Genomic DNA, 19,312 nt, shown 5'->3' on the forward strand with positions numbered 1-19,312 from the left:
TTGGGAGGAATTTTGGTGGCAAGTTATCTGGAGCATTTGATCAAGGTTTGTTTTTTTTTTTTTTTTTTTTTTAGTGGGAAGACAGGAGGTTAAGTTAAAGTAAAGCATTTTTTTTAATGGGAAGACTGAAGTGAGGTTAAGTTAAAGTAGTTTCAGCTGGGGCAGTGTCTGGATCAGGGAAGGGATCGTCACTTTTGCCTGGGTATAAGGAAGAGTTTATGGACCTCTAGAACTTTTTAGGATTTTGAATATGGTCATTTTGCAGAGTAATGTAATACTCTGTTGGTTTTTGACGACAAGTCGCTTTACTTGGTTACACAGATGTTTGTATTGAGCAAAGTCTGCAGGGTCTTGTATGTCAATTTCCAGGCCTTATCTTTAGCTTTCATAAGTTTGGTGGATTTGGTAAGCCAACTGTCCCGGTTGCCTTTCATTCTCCTATATCATAGAGGAGTGAGATTGTCTAGTACTGGAGGAATGTTGAGTTAAAGAATTCTACAGCATCATTCAGTGGTAGGTCTAAGTAGAGGACAGTACATATTTCGTAGAGTATCATTAAAGGTAGTTGGGCAGAAGTGGGATATATGTCTGGTTTGCTTAGTGGTGTATATCAAGTTTGGTTTATGAATTATATATGCCAGTAGGTGATCACTAATGCTGTTAGAGTGCCAGTGGAGGAGATTTTATTAGAGTCAGAGACAAGGACCCAGTCTAATACTGAGTCATTGTTGGGTCTGGTTATGGCAGTAATGAGTTGCTGACATAGGTTGATACTGTTTGTTGGTGATGTATGATGTCTTAACCAGTTGGTGCTCACATCACCAAGTAGGATTGTTTCACCAGACTAGTATTCTCTCAATTACTGGGATATTGTTACCCCGGGGGTGGGGGTACGTGACTATAATGCAGATGTTTTTTGCTGCTATTCATTTTCAAGTAGAACATTAGTATTTTGGCTGTACAAAATGTGGGAGTGGGTGTGTTACATGGGATCAATATAAAGTATTATGGTATACGACAGCAATGCCCCCCCCCCCCTTTCTGGGCCTGTTCAGGCAATAGAAGACTGATGGGAGGAATTCAGGGTTTTTAATGCAAGCTACTTTTGCCATTAGTTTATCATCTGTGAGGTAAAGTTCGTAAGGCTGTTATGGTACTTCAGCCTGGCCAGAATTCATGTTCTCTGGGAAAGAAGGTGGTATTATTGGAACAGTATACCAGAGTGCAATTTTTTTTTAGGAAGCATGGATATTGGGCAGCAGTAGGAGCTATGGACTGGGCTGCATTGGCCTTTTAGCAAGACAGAGGTTGAATATATTTGGGTAAGTGGGTGGGCAAGGTAGTCTATGCAATGCTATAGAGACCATGAGAGGAGGTGTTTTGAACACCGTTTATAAAAGATCCTCAAATTTTTTGGATAAACTCAGCTGAGCAAGTCTGGAGTTACCATATTGCAAAGAGCCAAAGGAATTATATTAACTTCTCTAAAAAATTGCTTGGGTGAGTGTAAGAGGTGAATTTATCTAGATTTGTGTAGATAGGATTTAAATTACTGAATGTATTTAGCTAGGTTCGTGAAGGTATTAAAGTGAGCTCAGCTGATGGAGGGTTCAGGGAAGTAGCTTGGCACAATTAGAAATCTATTAACAGTTAAAGTCCTTCAGTAAACCATCATTATGAAAAAAATGAGTGTACAAATGAAAATCTTTGACAGCATTAATATTAGAAAACCAAAAAAGTTAGAGAGATTCATCCAATAGGCCAGCATTAGGAATCAACAGTTCACTCAAAGTATAGAGTTTCAAAAAGAGGAGCCTTTAGAAAGGTTAAGGTGACCACCAGTCCCTCTATTCACAGAAGGGACCTAATTTGGACAGTTATGTCCTGAAGTGGGAATACACAACTGCAGTTTTCCTGAATAATTCATCTATTAAATACGCTGTTAAACTGTGACACCTTATTGAAAAGGAATGTATGCCCAAGAGTGGTAGGTCAAACTCAAAACCTCCTGATACAGACATCAGAAAAAGCTGCAAAACTAGTCTGGTCATGCAGACTAAAAACATGAGCCCATCCTTCTGATATGTGGTACAGAACAGAGAGAGACCGAAGAGACTGCTTGCAGACTGTCAATGCAATACCAGATGTATGCTTGAAGGAAAGAGGTAGCACCAGGTAGCACAAGGGTCGTCACTACTGGAGACGAAAAAGTCTTCTAAGGAGACCTCCAAGTATATATACATAGAAACAGTAACTGTTCCATGCATCCATGCGCAGATGCTCAATCTTGGATTGCATTTCAATCCAGTTTTGTGACCACATGCTCTACTCTAGTACTACAGCCTCTTCTCCAGTGCCATAGTATTTCATATGCAACCGCTTGGAGGATTTTTTTCACCCCCCCCAACCCTTTCTTTCATGGTGAAGGTGGATACAGTTACTTATACCTAAAACTCTGACAAGGCACCATTAAATCAAAAACAAAGTTGCTTTAAAAAGCAATGTGCATAGTCATGGCAACATGCACACTAAAATATAGAAATCTTACCCTGATGCAAAGTGGCAGCATCTCCCTCACATGAACATTTGATACTACTATGAGGATCAGTGTACCCTTCCTGCAAAGGGCAGCAGTGCATACTATAGAGAGGCAGGGGTTCATATTTAAGCAGCAGAGAAGTCAGTCATTTGGCAGGGGCCATAAACACAGCAATGTTATATTGCTAGTAGGGTCTGTATGAGCTTTTCCTCAGTCTATTTCTATCCATTTAAAAGCTCAAGCCTCCAACTGCACATTTAGGCTGCCATAGCACAGACAACAGCTTTGTGTGGGGAACTGTTAAGAATACAAGAAAAACAGCTACAACCAGGGGGGGGGGGGGTAAAAAGCATTTTTTGCAGAGGGTATCGATTTCTTCCAAGTGAGGGGAACCCTCTACACCTTTTTTTAGTCATAATAACCACCAACAGCAAAGAAAAACCCAAACACTCTGAAGGACTGCAGGTGTACAAATAGGGAACCACCGCTTGCATGGGTTTTGCCCGTCAAGAATATGGATAAAAACATGCATATCAAGAAATAAAAAAAAAAAAGTTTGAATTTGTCCAGTTTACAAAAAGTCTAGGAGAACCAAATAACTCCGCTTCAAACACCTTGACTCAAAGTTCAGCTAGAAAGAATTCCCATCCACTGACATTTATGTGAACATTTGAAAAATCTTAATTCTAATAAAAGATCACATTACTGCAAACCCTGCAACTTTAATTCTGCTGGGGCTTTGTGATCCTCCTGGAGCTCACAAATTCTCTCTATATTGGGAGATCTCCACATTCTGTTAACCCCATTAGGGTCTTCTGGTCTCTACTCCTGTTGTGCTGATCCCAGAACCATTTCTGCATGGATGACAATTGGTTAGCTGGGGCTCCCTAGCTAGGAATTACTCTTATTGAATACACTTCGTAATTTCAGAATACGAAACAGTTTTCTATACATTTACACCTGAATTGTTACCTTCCAGTCTTTGAAAGGTTTAACATTATGTGGTTAATATTTCCCAAACAGCATCATCAAGTCTTCCTAGAGGACATTTCCAGGTAGTATGGCAGCCCTAGTTTCAAATACACAGACACACACGAGACTTTATTCATGACATTTTACTTCCTGCACATCTGAAAACTTTTAACTAAACCGCTATTACAGCGGATCAAATATGAAATCATTTCATGACAAACTAATCTGCATATGTACATGGACTAGAATCTGCAACCATTTTTACTGACAAATCTGTAGCTTATGGTAATGGCATAATGGCTGATATCTTTAAAGCACAAGACAGAGTTTGACCCTCACCTCTAGTTAACGCATGTAGAATTTGCATGCTCTCCATGCAGATATCCTGCCACTCCCCCAAGAACACCTGAAACTTGGGAGGTATGCCAAAAGAACGATTCAAATCTGTGTGCACTGTGTATAGCAATGCAGACTCCAGCTGGTGCTGGACAGTGTGCACTGTGTACAGCAATGCAGACTCCAGCTGGTGCTGGACAGTGTAAAAGTTGGTTTCCTATCATGTACTCGACACACAGGCAGTCGACATTACAATGCGAGACTCTACAGCAGTAAGTAGTTTTGAACTTCAGTGTTTGTCAGGTATACAAGAATTTGGCATTCTGACCTTCACGGAATAGTTTCAAGCGTAACAGGACTCTACCACCAGTGTGTGTTGAGTACATGATAGTAAACTGTTCACATTTACTAAGTTTCCCCCCAAAACAGGCATGGCTAAGTAATTGAAGGGTCATCCTACTCAGATCCCTGCTAATGGTGAGAGGAGATTTATATGCCACTATTAGCCAGTGACAGTTGTCCAAACTGGGATACCAGGAATAGCTCTGTTGAACAAAAACTGGATGCAAAGAAATATCAACTTCACAAAAAGGAATCAAGCATTTCTAGACTGAATTAAGGTTCACTTTCAGGAGGCAGCCTGGAAGTGAATGATGGCAGACAAAGTCAGAGTCAGTGCAGCAAAGGCACTTGCCTTAGGATCCAGCATCTACTCATGGGGAAGACAGACTTTTGTTGTGGGAATTGTGGTTTGTGAGGAAAAACTTCTGAAGATAGAAAGGGACATCATCAGAATTAGGCTGATATTACTGCTTTATGCATCACAGCAGGGTGTGATGGCTAGGAAAACGTTCTGCTAGATCAAGTAGGAAATTAGTTGGTGTTAGGGGCAGGAAAAAAAACCACACACCACACCCAATTTCATGCACATTTGCTGTACAGCAGTTATGTGGTCTGTGGATTCCAACTGGTGTTGTTAAGACCCTCCACTTCAGGCACCAGCACTCTTAGTGAAACATGCAAGTCAAATTAAACAACTCAGTTCATGTGGCCAAATAATATAGTCTGTTGGAAAACTTCACACACTTTGGAACATGGCTTATCATGCTGGTCCCCATTCTGACTTGCAGCCATTTTAACCTTTATAAATATCCAGATTTCACCACACACAATCACGTTCTCTCACCAGCAGAGACTATGCTTTCTCATTAGCTTGCCCAAACAGGCGTTTAACAAAACAAGTAAGCAGCCGAAGAGATGACCAGCTTACAGGAATACGTATGCAGCTTTCTTTTCGGCTCAGCTCTCCTGATCCAGCTAAAAGGTGGAAATTGTTAATACGGACAAGCGTCTCAAACACAAAGTGGGGATGAAAAAAAGGTACGTTTGTGGCAGGTCATTATCATGTTAATAGTAGACGTCCTTGGCTTCACTGCTGCAGTATTCTTAATGATATGGGATCCCATGCTGTGGAAGCCAGATGTCCTGCCAGTCTTCCAAAGAATTCTGAATTTAGAAAAGGAATGGCAAGTGTCACCATATGCTCCCTGTGTACCACAGGGCATAAAAGGTGATGTTCAGGCTTACCAAAAACAGAACCAATTGCCCCAGGAGGAGCACCAGTCCAAGGAATCCAAGAGGTAACATGCACATCCAGGAAGGTAAAGAACTAGGGGGATGGTGAGAAGGAGCAAATACTGCAGCAGTGAAGGCTAAGACATCTACCATTATGGTAAGATTTTAAACTGTACCATGTCCTTACATTCACTGCTGCAGTATTTTTAACGATATGGGAGACTGCCAAAGCTAAAGAGGAAACTTGGAAGGAGGCAAGGGCAGAAGAGTCCCCTAAAAAAACAAGAACTGAACTAGCAAAATCAGCCCTAGAGATGCCACCCAACTTATAGTGCTTGGTAAAGCAATGCACAGAAGTCCAGGTACCCGCTTCAAGAACAGAAGCGGTATCCAAACCTTTGAAAAAAAAAAAAAAAAAAGCCACAGCTCTAGTAGAATGAGCCTCAATTGAAAAAGGAAGGCTCTTGCCTGGAAAAGTGTAACAAAAGGAAATAGCCTTAGAAATCCAAGAAAAATAAATAGTTTGCTTGGATACAGCAAGCCCCAAAGGATCTAGGATGAAAAGAAACATAACCAATTAGATTTTTTTGATGGAAAATATTTGGATACGACCAAGCCTATGTTGCCCATGCATGTCCAAAGTATGCAGCACCCTCTCGCTGTCAGTTTGGGGAGAATGGAAAAAAAGTAGGCAGGACTAATAGAATGATTAAAAAAAAAATTTGGCATAAAAGAAGGGTTAGTGTGCAAGAAGACACTGTCATGAAAAAGAAAAAAAAACAAGAAAGAAAGGACAAGCCATAAGGGCCTGTAACTCAGACACTTGTCTGGCAGAAGTAAGTGCTAACAAAAAAAAAAAGAGTCTCATCCAGGAACAATGTTGCAAGGAAGCTGAAGCAGCAGGCATAAAAAGGAGCCCTAGCCAATTTCTCCAAAACAAAAATTAAGATCCCAGGGAGGAGGAGGAATAAGCTTCCTGGGAGGTCTCAATATAAAAAAAGGGTGTCTAGGAGGAATCAAATTCCTATCACCCACAGTGTCAGCTGAAGCATGGACAGATGGAGATCCACCCTGTGAGGTAACTTTTGATGAATGCTCCTGGCTAGATGCAGAAGAGGGAACCAGTGGTGTCACAGCCAACAGGGAGTCACCAACAAGATTTTGGGAGCATCCTGTTGGATTTTGAAGAGGACTTTCGGAATGAGAAGGGGAGGGAATGCATAAAGAAACATCCCCTTCCAATGACAGAGCACCCATCTTCCATACCAGAGGACCTGGGACTCTGGCACAGAAACAAAGGAAGTTGTCTGTTCAGAGGGGTGGCAAAGAGATTCACTTCAGAATACCCTACTAGTGAACAATGCCCAAAAACACATCCCTGTGAAGCATTCATTTGGGGAACGAGTCAAGGACCTGCTCAGAGTGTCTGCCACAAGGTTCTGACCAGAAGGGATATAAACTGCCTCAGTCACTTGATAGCAAGATCCCATACAAGAAGTGCCAACTGGTGAAGATCTTAGTCTGCCCTGGTTGTTTATATACCACATCACTGTGGCATTGTCTGTGAATGCTTTGAGAGGCCCTGGAGAAGAGGATGAAAGGCCTGAAGAGCCAGCAGAAGGGCCCTCATTTCTGACATTGATGTGCTCCTTATGTTAACGAGACCACCACCCCATGTACTTTAGGGAGCCAATATCGGAGGCATCCGTGAACAATTCTGAGAGGGATGAAAAGGGATCCCTGGATTCAGAGACAACTACTGAATCCAATAGAGAAGCTCCTGAGGCAAGGAAGGAGAATGGCCATATTCTAGAGGATGAGCATGTTGAAGCAATGAAACCCAGAACTCTCAAACTCCCTGGCAGCAATGGAAGCCAGAGGAAGAAGAGTAAAAAAGAGAGAGTCAGTGTCATTTAGAGGGACAGGGATGAGAGCATTGGTGCAATACGAATCCTGCAACCCAGGAAAACATGACCCTGAGAAGGAGTCAGGGAAGGCTTTTTGAAATTTACAGTGAACTCTGGGCTCTGAAGAAGGGATATGGCAAAATGAAGATTTTCCAAAAGTGTCTCTGGAGAAAACACCCGAATCAACAGGTCCTCTAAATAAGGAAATATTTGGATCCCTTGAAGTCTGCAAAAGGCAATCACAGGAACCAGGTATTTGGTGAAGACTCTTTGGGCAGTAGAAAGGCCAAAGCAGGGAACTGAAAATGCCAGGACAAAAACTTCTGAAAAAAGGAGGATGGATTGGGATATGGAGATAAGCATCCTTGAGATCCAGAGACACCATATAGGCCTGAGGGAGTAGGAGAGGAAACAGAATTTGAAGGGACAACATCCAAAAGGAAGGTACCTTAAAAGTGTTTAGATGAGAGAGGTCTAAAATAGGTCTGCAAGTGCCCTCTTTCTAGGGATTAGAAAGAGTCATGAGTAGAACCCTTTCCCCTTTTGGGGCACAGGCACCTCTAACAGTACCCAGAGACAAGAGAACTTTAAAAAGGGAAGATGTTCCCAGAGGAGTTTGAGGAATGCTCATAAACGGAGGCCAGTATTTCCACACAATGGATTACCCTTGACGAATCTGAAGCCAAACCAGAAAAGAGTGAGAGAGGAATGTGGTTGGGAGGTGATGGATACAGCATGTGGTTTGTCCAGAAAGGAAGGAAGTCCCCGAAAATTGTTGAGTAGACTTAGCAGGAGGAGTCCATTTGCCACTCTTTTTACCTTTAGAAGAGGCATCCACCGCATCATAACTACATTTAATAGAATGGACGAACTTGAGAGAAGTCCCAAGGAAAGGCCAGAACAGAAGTTTTACCCTCAGGAGTTTTGAATATCCGAAATAAGTTGACAGGCCTGAGAAGAGTCAAAACATATGGGTCCGAATTAATAGCCCTAAAAGCTAGGGTAGCAGAAGTGTAAACCTTTTGCCCAGCCTGTCTATAATTCTGCTGTCCTTGTCAGAAGGCAATAACTTGGGTGAAGGAAGTAATTGAGGTGGCTCAGAGGCTGCAGACACTACCGAGGGGTTAGTAGCAGGGCATTTATATAAAAAAGAACAATCCTCAGGAACCCTATAAAATCTATTAGGCTTCTTGGGAGCAGAGGGTAGAGAATCAGATACCAGAGAGGCATTAGAGAAAGCATCTAGTAAAGCAGCCAAGACGGGAGGAATAGCCGCAGGTTTAGCAGTCTAAATGCAGCAACTCATGGTACCTCTATGGATACCACAGACCAGAGTACAATTACACTTAAAAGATGCATCATCCTACAGAGTCCAACCAAAGGAAGATCAGGACAAATAGATTCCTCCTCTGACCCACAGTCCAAAGGAGAAGGAATAAGAGTACAATAAGTTTGGGATTTGTCAACAGAATCAGATTCATCTTCAAAAGAATACTGGTCTCTAGGACCAAGGAGGAGCAGGAACTGAAAAGCCCATGAGGCGGCTTTAAAGGACATTAAGGCAGAAAATAACCCCCCACCCCCCAGTAAAACCTGACACTCACTTTGTGGATCCCTAGAAGCAGAAGAAACATGTTTAATTGTAGGTTTCTTTAAGGGAACGTCCTGAGAAGGCTCAGATTCAGGATGACAGTCGAGAACTGCAGCAGGTACTTTTTCCCCAACTGGAAACTGAGGAACTCCCCTAGACCCCTTTGGGAAAAAAAAAAAAAAAAAAGATAGAAAGCCTCCTCGGACATCCTGCCAGATGAATCCTCACCGGCCTCCAACATGGTCACAGCAAGCCTCTGGCTTTGTAACAACCTCAGGAGAAACAACTGGCAGAGGCTGGACAGTGGAAGATTCCAGTCTTAATTTTTTACCTTCTTATTCCCCAACAGCTAACCTACTGAATGGGAGATTCTTTCCATAGTATCTTTAGCGATTAGCTTAAAATGCTGGTTCTCAAGATACACGGAAAGGGAAGAAGTCTACTGTGAAAGGTTTTTGGAACATACGCCTGACAAAGAGAACAAGATGCATTGTCATGGAAGCACCTAAGAAGAAGAAGAAAAAAAAAAAAAAACAACGACATCATGGCAGTCTCTATAGGAAATCAGTCTCCCACACTGGCATTTACCCTTCCTGGATGATATTAACCTCAAGGAACACAAAAGAAAAAATCCACAATGGGCCACGTATCTTGCAAAAGCAGCAAACAGGCATAGGAAGTCACTGGAGAATGAAAATGCAGAAAACGGATGCAAGGAAACAGACCGATTGTGTAAGAGATGCATTCAGATTGGCGGCAAAGTTGTTATGTTTTTGGTAATCCTGAACGTCACCTTTATGCCCTACATTATACAGTATGTGATGTGATTTTAAAAGGTATGCAAAACAAGTGTTTGGAAGACTGGCCAGATATCAGGCTTCTGCAGCCCAGAATCCCATGTCATTAATACTGCAGCTGTGAATGCAAGGACATCATCCAAATAGATTTGTTCTGTTAGCACGGGTCATCTTGAGTATGTCAAGAACTGCAGTGCATTTAATCCCACAGCACAACATTCATACTCACTTTACGGTTCAAGATTTTAAAAGCCATCGTCTTCACTTATCATAAACACTATAGTGAAGACTGTATTCTAAATGAGGCATTGGAAAAAGTATAGCCCAGTCCATCTACAAGGCTTGGACATGGGAATTCCTTGGCAATTGCAAGCTGGTGTGGGATGTTTTTAAACTTATTGCTATTCCAACTATATGCAAAAACTAAAGTAAAAAATTGTATCCAAGATATTTTTTGATCACTGCACAAGTTTTCATGGACAAATTCAGTTTTGTTAACTCACATGGACCATTTTCAGACCTTGCATGAAATCACAATCTCACAAAATGCAAATACAAAAGGATATTTATACAATATACAAATCATTCACTACATACATAAATCAATCCCCAGTCAAATTACATTTAGTTGGCAAAATGAATACAATACAAATGATTTCTACAAAATCCAGTCATATTGCATTAGACAAGCATCAGCTTCAGTTTAAACTTATGCACAAAACATAATGGAGCATTGCTTTTACAACATTAAATTACAGTGCAAAGTCTGGACAAAATACATTACAGTAATTAGCTGAAGCTCTTGAAACAGAAAATGCATTATAGTAATCTAGCTAAAGCTCTTGAAACAGAATAATCTATTCATCAAGCAATTCCCCACCAATCATACTGCCTACTCACCCCTTCCAGCTTAGCTTTAGTACTACTCCCTACTATATTTGGGCTGCATGAATACAGATTCCAGCATGACCACAAAAACAGTCATGTGCACAAGCAACACCTTGAAATGTCTTACTGACCAAGCTCGTGAGTAGGGAAAGATACAGAAACAAAGAAAAGATCAACGCAACATCACCACTTCTCTTCAAACAGCACAAGCAGACATGTCTGCAGCTACTCACCACTTCTCTTCAAAACAGCACAGACATTTCTGCAGCTAGTTTTGGAATTAGCTATACTTGTCATGCACTACACGAGGTTTAAGTAGTCATTATAATCTTTAAGCATACTACATTAGGTTTCCAAAAGACAAAAAGTCATATCTGCAATTTAATTGCAGTGTGCATAAAAAAAAAGATAAAAATTGAGCAGCACTCTTTCAGACCAGCATGTTACAACTGCAGTTTCATTATTGCAAAACAGTGCCTCACCTTACACAATGGGCATAGACTTATTCCACCTATTTACTTTCAAAGCACTGGACTGGAAAGTATCCACTATCTGTACATTTAGATGTGAAAGTACCCAACTTCGCTGTAAGAGCACAATGCTAATAAAAGCCACTGCATTTCTTTGTTTTTCTTATGAATAGTTAAGGATATACAAGTGATCGATTAAAAAGTACCTTCAGAAAATACAGTTGTGTAAAATCTTACAACGGTAGAGGTCCTTGCCTTCACTGCTGCAGTATTCCTTACAAATGGGATTCCCCACCATGAAGCCCACCATCCGGCCAGTTTAAGTCTACTGTTACTTTAAGGTACACTGAATGACACTCACCTGCACACTCCTTGTGTGGGGTAGGGCATAAAGGTGACATTCAGGCATACTATCCTCAGAACTGATTGCCCCAGTAGGAACAGCAGTCCAAGAAAAACGTGCACATCCAGGAGAGTGAGAGTGAATACTGCAACAGTGAAGGCAAGGACATCTACCATTATGGTAAGATTTTACACAACTATACTATGTCCTTACATTCTTCTGCTGCAGTCACAAACGGGAGAGTGTCAAAGTTCAAGAAGAAATGTCCTTACATTCTTCTGCTGCAGTCACAAACGGGAGAGTGTCAAAGTTCAAGAAGAAACAAAACGGGAGAGTGTCAAAGTTCAAGAAGAAACTTGGGAGGAAGCAGCAGAGCCCTCCAAGAAGCCATGAAGAATGGCAGCAGAAAAACCAGCTCTGGAGATGCCATCCAACTTGTAATGCCTTGTAAAGGTATGCAGAGAAGTCCAGGTAGCAGCTTCAAGAACAGAATTAGTGTCCAAGCATTTGAAAAAAGGCAGCATTTGATAAAAGGCACCAGAAGAAGCCATAGCTCTAGTGGAATAAGACTTTACAGAAGGAAGGCTCTCGCCACAAAAAGTGTAACAAATGGAAATAGCCTTTGCAATCCAAGTGGAAATAGTTTGCTTGGAAACAGAAAAACCTAAAGATCTAGGATGAAAGGAAACAATAACTGGTCAGATTCTGATAGCTCAGATGCACATCTAATGTATGTAATACCTTCTCACTGTCAGATTGCAGAGAGGAGAAAAAGTAGACAAATTAATAGACTGAAGTGACAACTCATTAACCACCTTGGGCATGAAAGAAGGATTAGTAGGCAAGGGCACCCTGTCCTCATGAAATATCAAAAAAAAGTGGACAACCCATAAGGGCTTGCAACTCGGACACCCTCCTGCAAGTAGTAAGAGATAACAAAAAGAACGGTCTTCCAAGAACAATGCTGCAAGGAAGCTGAAACAGCAGGCTCAAAAGGAGTTATTTTTTCCAGAATGAAACTAAGATCCCAGGGAAGAGGAACAGGCTTCCTGGAAGGTATAATATTAAGGACACTTTTCAGAAATTGCTTAGCTAACAGGGAAGTTTAAGGCAGACAAACAAAAAGAGTTGATAAGTGGGCCTTAACAGAAGAATAGGCCAAACCAGCATTGAGCAACTCACAAGTAAGAGAACCAAAGGAATATCCACAGAAAGTGGGTCCAGGTCACGAGAAAGACACCAAATAGAAAATTTAGATAAGTAGGATTTCCTAGTAGTAGTTTCCTGGCCTCCTGCAAGACATGCAGCACATCCTCAGAAAAAAGGTGTCTATGAGGAATCAAAACTATCACCCACAGTGTCAGTTGAAGAGTGGACAGATGGGGATGGATGAGAGACCTCTTATCTTGTGTGAGGAGATCCACCCTGTGAAGTAACTTGTGATTGCCCCTGGCTAGATGCAGAAGTAGAGGGAACCAGTGCTGTCATGGCCAAAAGGAGCCATCAGGATTTTGGGAGCATCCTGTTGAATCTTTAGCAGGACTCTCAGGAGGAGAGGGGATGCATAAAGAAACATCCCCTTCCAAGAAAAGGAGAGGGCATCCACCTTTCCTACCAGAGGACATGGGACTCCTGGCACAAAACAGAGGAAGTTGTCTGTTCAGAGGTAAGCAAAGATCTACTAGAGGAGCACCTCACTGGTGAACAATGCCAGGAAACATCACGCAGCCCCACGAATGGATGCTTCACATGGAAGGATCTGCTCAGATAGTCTGCCACAACATTCCAATCTGAAGGAATGTAAATTGCCTGAAGAGTCACCAGATATTGGATAGCCAGATCCCATACCAGAAGTGCCAGCCAGCAAAGACGGCAAGATCTCATACCCCTCCGTTTGTTGATATACCACATGACTTTGGTATTGCCTGTGAATACCTTGACAGGCCCCAGAGAGGAGAGAGAATGAAAGTCCTAAAAAGCCAGCATAAGAGAGCCCTCTTCTCTTTGATGTGCTCCTTCTGCTGACGAGATGACCACACCCCTGAACCCTCAGGGAGCCAAACATTGCTTCCCATCCCACATCTGAAGCATCGGAATAGATCCTGAGAGGGAACAGGAGGGCTGAAAAGGGAGCCCTGGATTCAGACAACTGGTGAATCCACCACAGAAGTTATTTCTTGAGACACAGGAGAAGAGGAACAGGAAACTAGAGGATGCACATGCTAAAGCCACACCGAACTTCCTCATGTGGAGCTTGGCCAGAGGGAACATCGGAGCAGTGGAAGGCATGAACCCCAGAGCTCTCAAACTCCCTGGCTGTAATGGAGGCCAGGGGAAGAAGAGAGAAAGAAATGAGTGTTAATACCTTTGGAGGAGGCAGGGATGCCAGCATTGGCACCCTTTGAAACCTGCAACCCAGAAAGACAGGATCCCAAGAAGGAGTTAGGGAAGACTTTTTGAAGTTTACGGTGAACCCAGGCTCTAAAGAACAGAAATGGTAAAATGAAAATTTTGCAAGAGGACCTCTGGAGAAGATGCTTGAATCAGCAGGTCATCCAAATAAGGAAACATTTGGATCTCTTGAAGTCTGCAAAAGGCAATCACATGAGCAAAGCATTTGGTGAACACCTTTGGGGCAGAAGAAAGGCCAAAGGGCAAAGCACAGAACTGAAAATGCCAGTTAGCAACAGAGAATGGATCGGAATATGGAGATAAGCATCCTTGAGGTCCAGAGACACCAGAAAGGCCTGAGGGAGCAAGAGAGGAAAAAGGGACTGAATGGACAACATCCAAAAGGAAGGCACCTTCAAAAAGGTGTTCAGATGGGAGAAGTCTAGAATAGGTCTCAAATACCTTCTATTCTGGTCACTAGAAACATTCTTGAATAAAACCCATTTCCCCCTTTGGGACGCAGGCACCTCTTAAATAGTACCCAGAGACAACAGGTCTCAAACCTCTGGGGAAAAAAAGGAAGTTGCTTCCAAGGAGGCTGAGGAACACCCATAAGTACCCTTGCTACATGACTGACAGAACCAAAGAATCCTGGATTATTCAGAGCCAAACAGGAAAAGAGAAAGGGGAATACAGCTGGGAACGGGTGGATAGTTAAGACAGCACCTGGTTTGTCAGGAAAGGAAGGCTTAAGAATCCATGCAGTCCGAGTGGCCTTAGGAAGGAGTCTGTTTACTAACTTTTTTACCTTTAAGAGGAGGGCGAGTCTGCCCACAAACAAAGGCTGGCTTAGAAGGGTAGTTTCACCAAACTTTAGGCACAGGAGAAACAATGACATGCTTAAGCTCCTGTAAAGCCTTCGCATTGTACTGAAGGGACTTAAATAAACCAGCAGATGCTTCAACAAACAAAAGAGTATTATCCAGAGGAGCATCCATCAACATCATCCTAAGAACCGAACCAGAAGCAGCAGCCCTAAAAAAAAAAAAAAAAAAAAAAAAAAAAAAAGAATCTGGAAGATCAGAAAGAATCTGACAAGCCTGAGAAAGAACAGCCAAGACATACGAGTCTGATAATTAGTAGCCCTAAAAGCTAGGGTAGCTGAAGTAAAAACCATCTTACCCAGCCTATCCATGGTTCTACTCTCAGAAGGCAGTAACTTAGACGAGCAAAGGAATTGAGATGGCTTATCAGAGACTACAGACACCGCAGAGGGGTCAGCAGCAGGACATTTAAACAAAAAAGAACAATCCTCAGCCACCCTATAAAACCTATCAGACTTCCTGGGAGCAGGGGGTAGAGAATCCAGGGCTTTAGAGGCAGTGAAAAAAAAAAACGCTTCCAATAAAGCAGGCAAGACAGAGGAGGAATGTCCAAAGGTTTAGGAGATTCCATCTGCAGTAACTCATGTCCGAAACCTGGGCACAATCCACTTAAATTCCATCATCCTAGAGATAGTGTCTCGAAAAGAAACTTCCTCAGAAGAATTTAGAGTACGAGAATCCTCCTCCTCAGACCCGTAGTCCAGTCTAAAAGGAGAAGAAATCTGGGTAGAATAAGCAAGGGAGTCATCAGAATCCACCTCAGAAAAATGCAATCCTCTGGGCCTTGAGGAAGGCCAAGGAGGAGCAGGAACTGACACCCCTTGAGGAGGCCTCAAAACAGAAGCAAAGCATTAAATAAACCCCGAGTAAAGAGGCCTGCCACTCGCTTTGTAGATCACTAAGAGCAGAAGAAACAGGATTAGTTTTCTGAAACCACATAAAAGACCAGTGAAAACAGCTCTACTTTCCAAAATAAGAATTTAATAAAAACCTTAGTTTTCTGTTTTTTTAAGGGGACATCTGTCCTCGAAACCCAAGAAGGCACAGACTCAGGACAGCATTCCACAACTGCAGTGGGAACCTCTTCCCTAAAGCTGCAGAACCCCTCTAGACCCCTCGGAAACAGTCAACCGTGGTTCCCTCTGAACACCCAAAATGGACACCTGCAAAAAGACTGAGGTAACAGATAACTGTTAAAACAGCGTTCGGACTGGCAGCAAAAAGTTCTGAGATGGTACGCCTGAATGTTACCTTTATGCCCTATTTCACGCAAGGAGTGTACAGGCGACATTCAGCATACCGTAAAGCAACAGTAGACTTTGGTAAACTGGCCGGACGGTGGGCTTCATTGCAGGGAATCCCATTTGCAAGGAATACTGCAGCAGTGAATGTAAGGATATCATTAGTTATGACAGTACACTGGAAATAAAATTAGTTAACCAAGAAATACATCTAAATATAATGCTGCAGTAGCCACTTAAGTACCTCACCCCTTTAACTAGTATTTTAATCTGGACATACAAAGATCCCTTACTCCATTACAGAGACATGGAACGGTTACTCTTCCATGCACTTTGTTTTTACAATCCTGATGCTAAAGTTGCAAATAAATTGGCAAAAAGGTTGTGTACTTAAGATTTAGAATCACTGCTGTTCGAACTTCAGAACCACAAAATGATGTCACAGCAAGTACTGGGTCAACTACATACACCAGCAGTAGGGTTACCACCTGTCCCACTTTGCAAGTGACAGTCCTCTTTGGGCAGTTGTGTCCTGCAAAAAAAAAAAAAAATATAGCAAATGTCCTGAGATTTCAGGACAAACATATTTCCTAATTTTTCTTTAATACTTGCATAAAACAATTTTATATATCAAACTCTTATATGTTAAATTGAAGTAGCATAAGCAGCTCAAATGTTACTAGAATAGGCTTTTATTTGTGCAAAAAAGTAAAGTTTTGTACTTTGCATTGGCTGTGGGTATGTTTTTTTCCTGGAAAATCTGACATTTCTACAGAAAATGTCCCACTTTGGGCATTTGAAAACGTGGCAACCCTAACCAGCAGGCATTCAAGAAAATATTTTAAGGAAGGGAAAGAGTAAAAAAAAAGCTGCACGTTATTAACTTTGACCCCCACCCTCCCTCTCAAGTGTACCTCATTTGGGGTCTTAAAAAGTTCATGTTCCTCGTCGAAGTAACACATTGAAAGCGTCTTTCACACAGTCAGTGTTACCACATGGATCAGACATAGCCGTGAAAATTGCGCGATATTTTACACACCTCACTCCCCAAGACAGAGGGACGAACCGTAGATTTCCAAAACTGCATAACAGAGACCAAACAAATCGGGGGTTAAACACTTGCACGTCCGAGACCCAAAGAAAAACCTAAGCATCAAGGATCAAACTGAAAATTGGGATATTTAAATAATAAGGACAGGACATCTTACTCCCTTTTCACGGCACAGATTAAAATGAATATAGTTCCACAATCTGGGCACCTGATAATGCCCAATTGCTACATGGCTGGTGTGGAAAAAACATTAAATGAGTACTTTAAATGTTTTAAACGTTTCAGTATGGCGTGTTGGACATAGTTTTAGGAAACCATGTATACCTGAGCGGCGAAGATAGCACGGCGTGTTTCAACAAGTTCCAAACACTTATTTCGTTAACAATACTCACAATAGAACGCAGCGTAATTATCCGCTAAACAGCCCTCCTAATATCAAAAAAGTAAAACAGTCTTCAGGCTGCACCAACACCACGTCTGTCACAGAAACACTGATCCGATGCGTCTTGTAATCGCAGTATAATAAGGTTGGAAGATAGGAACGGTCGAACACCTGCGGTCCATCACCTCTAACAGAATTACCTTTCTTTTTAAATCGGAGAGGACAGGCTATAAGATTCCTGCCCAAAACAACACACATGGAAAGTTCTTACCACCAGCAATTATTACATCGGTGAGGAAAAGTTAACATATATTAAGGGTACAGCCAATACACAGGATCGTCCATTGTAAGAGCTTGTGGGAGAGGGACGAAAAATAGCCGCACTCTTAGATAGGAAAGTAATTATATTTAACTAACATGATTCTGCACCTAATAAAAATTGTCCTTCACAGAAAAATTCCGCTGCAGAGGATTAATTCTATCAACCATTTTAAAGATTATTCCATGAAGAAATCTTCCGCTTCTTCACAGAGACCACCAAATGTAGCAGTGCAAAATAACTGGGCAAGCAGGATTCCAACTCCGAATTAACTTCTAGTTTAGGATAAACCGCCATTAACAAAGTCCCACCTGTGGGAGTTAAGGTACTCAGCAATTAGTTTAGAAAATCAGAACATTGCAAGAAGGCTTAAAAGGTAACATGAATTAACTCTAACCTGTCAAAAAGCTAGTTACTACTGCAATTTTTGAGTAATCCAGGCAGACGGGAGTTCTGTCATCACTGTCCATAGTGAGAAGATATCCAGGAACACCGGGCAGGTTCTTTTTTAAAGCCAAGCACTGCACATTGCCGTCCTCTCTGGTGAAGGGATGCGGTACGTAATGGACTTGTCTTAGCTGCTTAAATGATTCAGGGGGTGGTTGCTGGGAGGCTTGACGCCCCAGTCCCCCTTCTAATTGTTACAATTCTGGCAGCTGACAAAAGAGCAATTGACAAGACAATCCCCACGTGGCTCCTGATCGGTGCCAAAGATAAAGCTGCTCTGTCCACTGCGCCCAGGCAGGAAATGCATTACCAGTAGCTACTATAAAAACGTACATTATAATTAAAACTATATACTGTATACATACAAGATATAGGAAGAAGACAGACCGTTTGCATGAGATGAAACTGAGAAAAATGTTAAAATGCATGAATAAAATATACCCATGTACCAGAACTTTTGTTTCTACGTCAATTAGACGAGACTAGCAAAGGTTTTCATTTGCAGTTTGTTAACTCTGCAACCACCTCATATAAATTTGAAAGCTAACAGTTTGTTGCAAAGTTTAGATGGGGAATCACGGAACTCAAATTGCCCCAAGCGTTGGCGGGGAGGGAGTGGGGGGTCTTGTAGGACAATCCCCTAAATGTGATGATGTAATTAACAACTTTTTTGTAATAAAAAAAGTTGTGCTTCTAGTAAAAGTCAATAAGTGTTTTTTTTTTTTGTTTGTTTGTTTTTGGGGGGGGGATAATACCCCAGGGTGGAAAAGAGATTAGCTATTCTGTTGGCCTCCAGTAAAACAAGTCTAGCCATGCCATATTATAAAATGTAAAGGAATGCTGGCTTTATGAAATACATCAGATCAATTAATTGCTACATTTACATTAGAAGTGGATAATGCATGAGGATACTTCACATCTATAATGCCAGTGATACAGGTTCGGCTCCATCTCATATCCAAGAAGGTCAGAATGGTGGCAGTATTTGCATATCCTTGGTAGAGGCTAGCCACCGAAGTTCAGCAAATAGGTGTGCATGTAAGCTCCAAATTAATGTTTCTGACCGGGTCCAGTTGTGATCTGGTACACTGATGCAGGGGCATAATCGGATAGTGATGCAGGCCAAGCGTGAGAACCTAGACACTTTGAGTGGAAGAAACTAGACAAGCTGCACATACG

The 19,312-nt window shown here is 41.9% G+C and overlaps 1 protein-coding gene across 1 annotated transcript in view; it reads right to left on the reverse strand.

The window, feature by feature from the left end:
* Positions 1-18,522, reverse strand: part of LOC122816993 (serine/threonine-protein kinase Sgk2-like) — a gene marked incomplete in the record, with an annotated part of 364,134 nt that extends 345,612 nt beyond the window's left edge. The window contains 1 exon segment of the mRNA XM_044090107.1: positions 18,084-18,522. Coding sequence (XP_043946042.1) covers positions 18,084-18,156 — 73 coding nt within the window.
* Positions 18,523-19,312: the final 790 nt, after the last annotated feature.

The sequence above is a fragment of the Protopterus annectens genome, chromosome 12.part0, assembly GCF_019279795.1.
Source record: "Protopterus annectens isolate FY-2018-M chromosome 12.part0, PAN1.0, whole genome shotgun sequence".
NCBI classification, from domain to species: Eukaryota; Metazoa; Chordata; order Ceratodontiformes; family Protopteridae; genus Protopterus; species Protopterus annectens.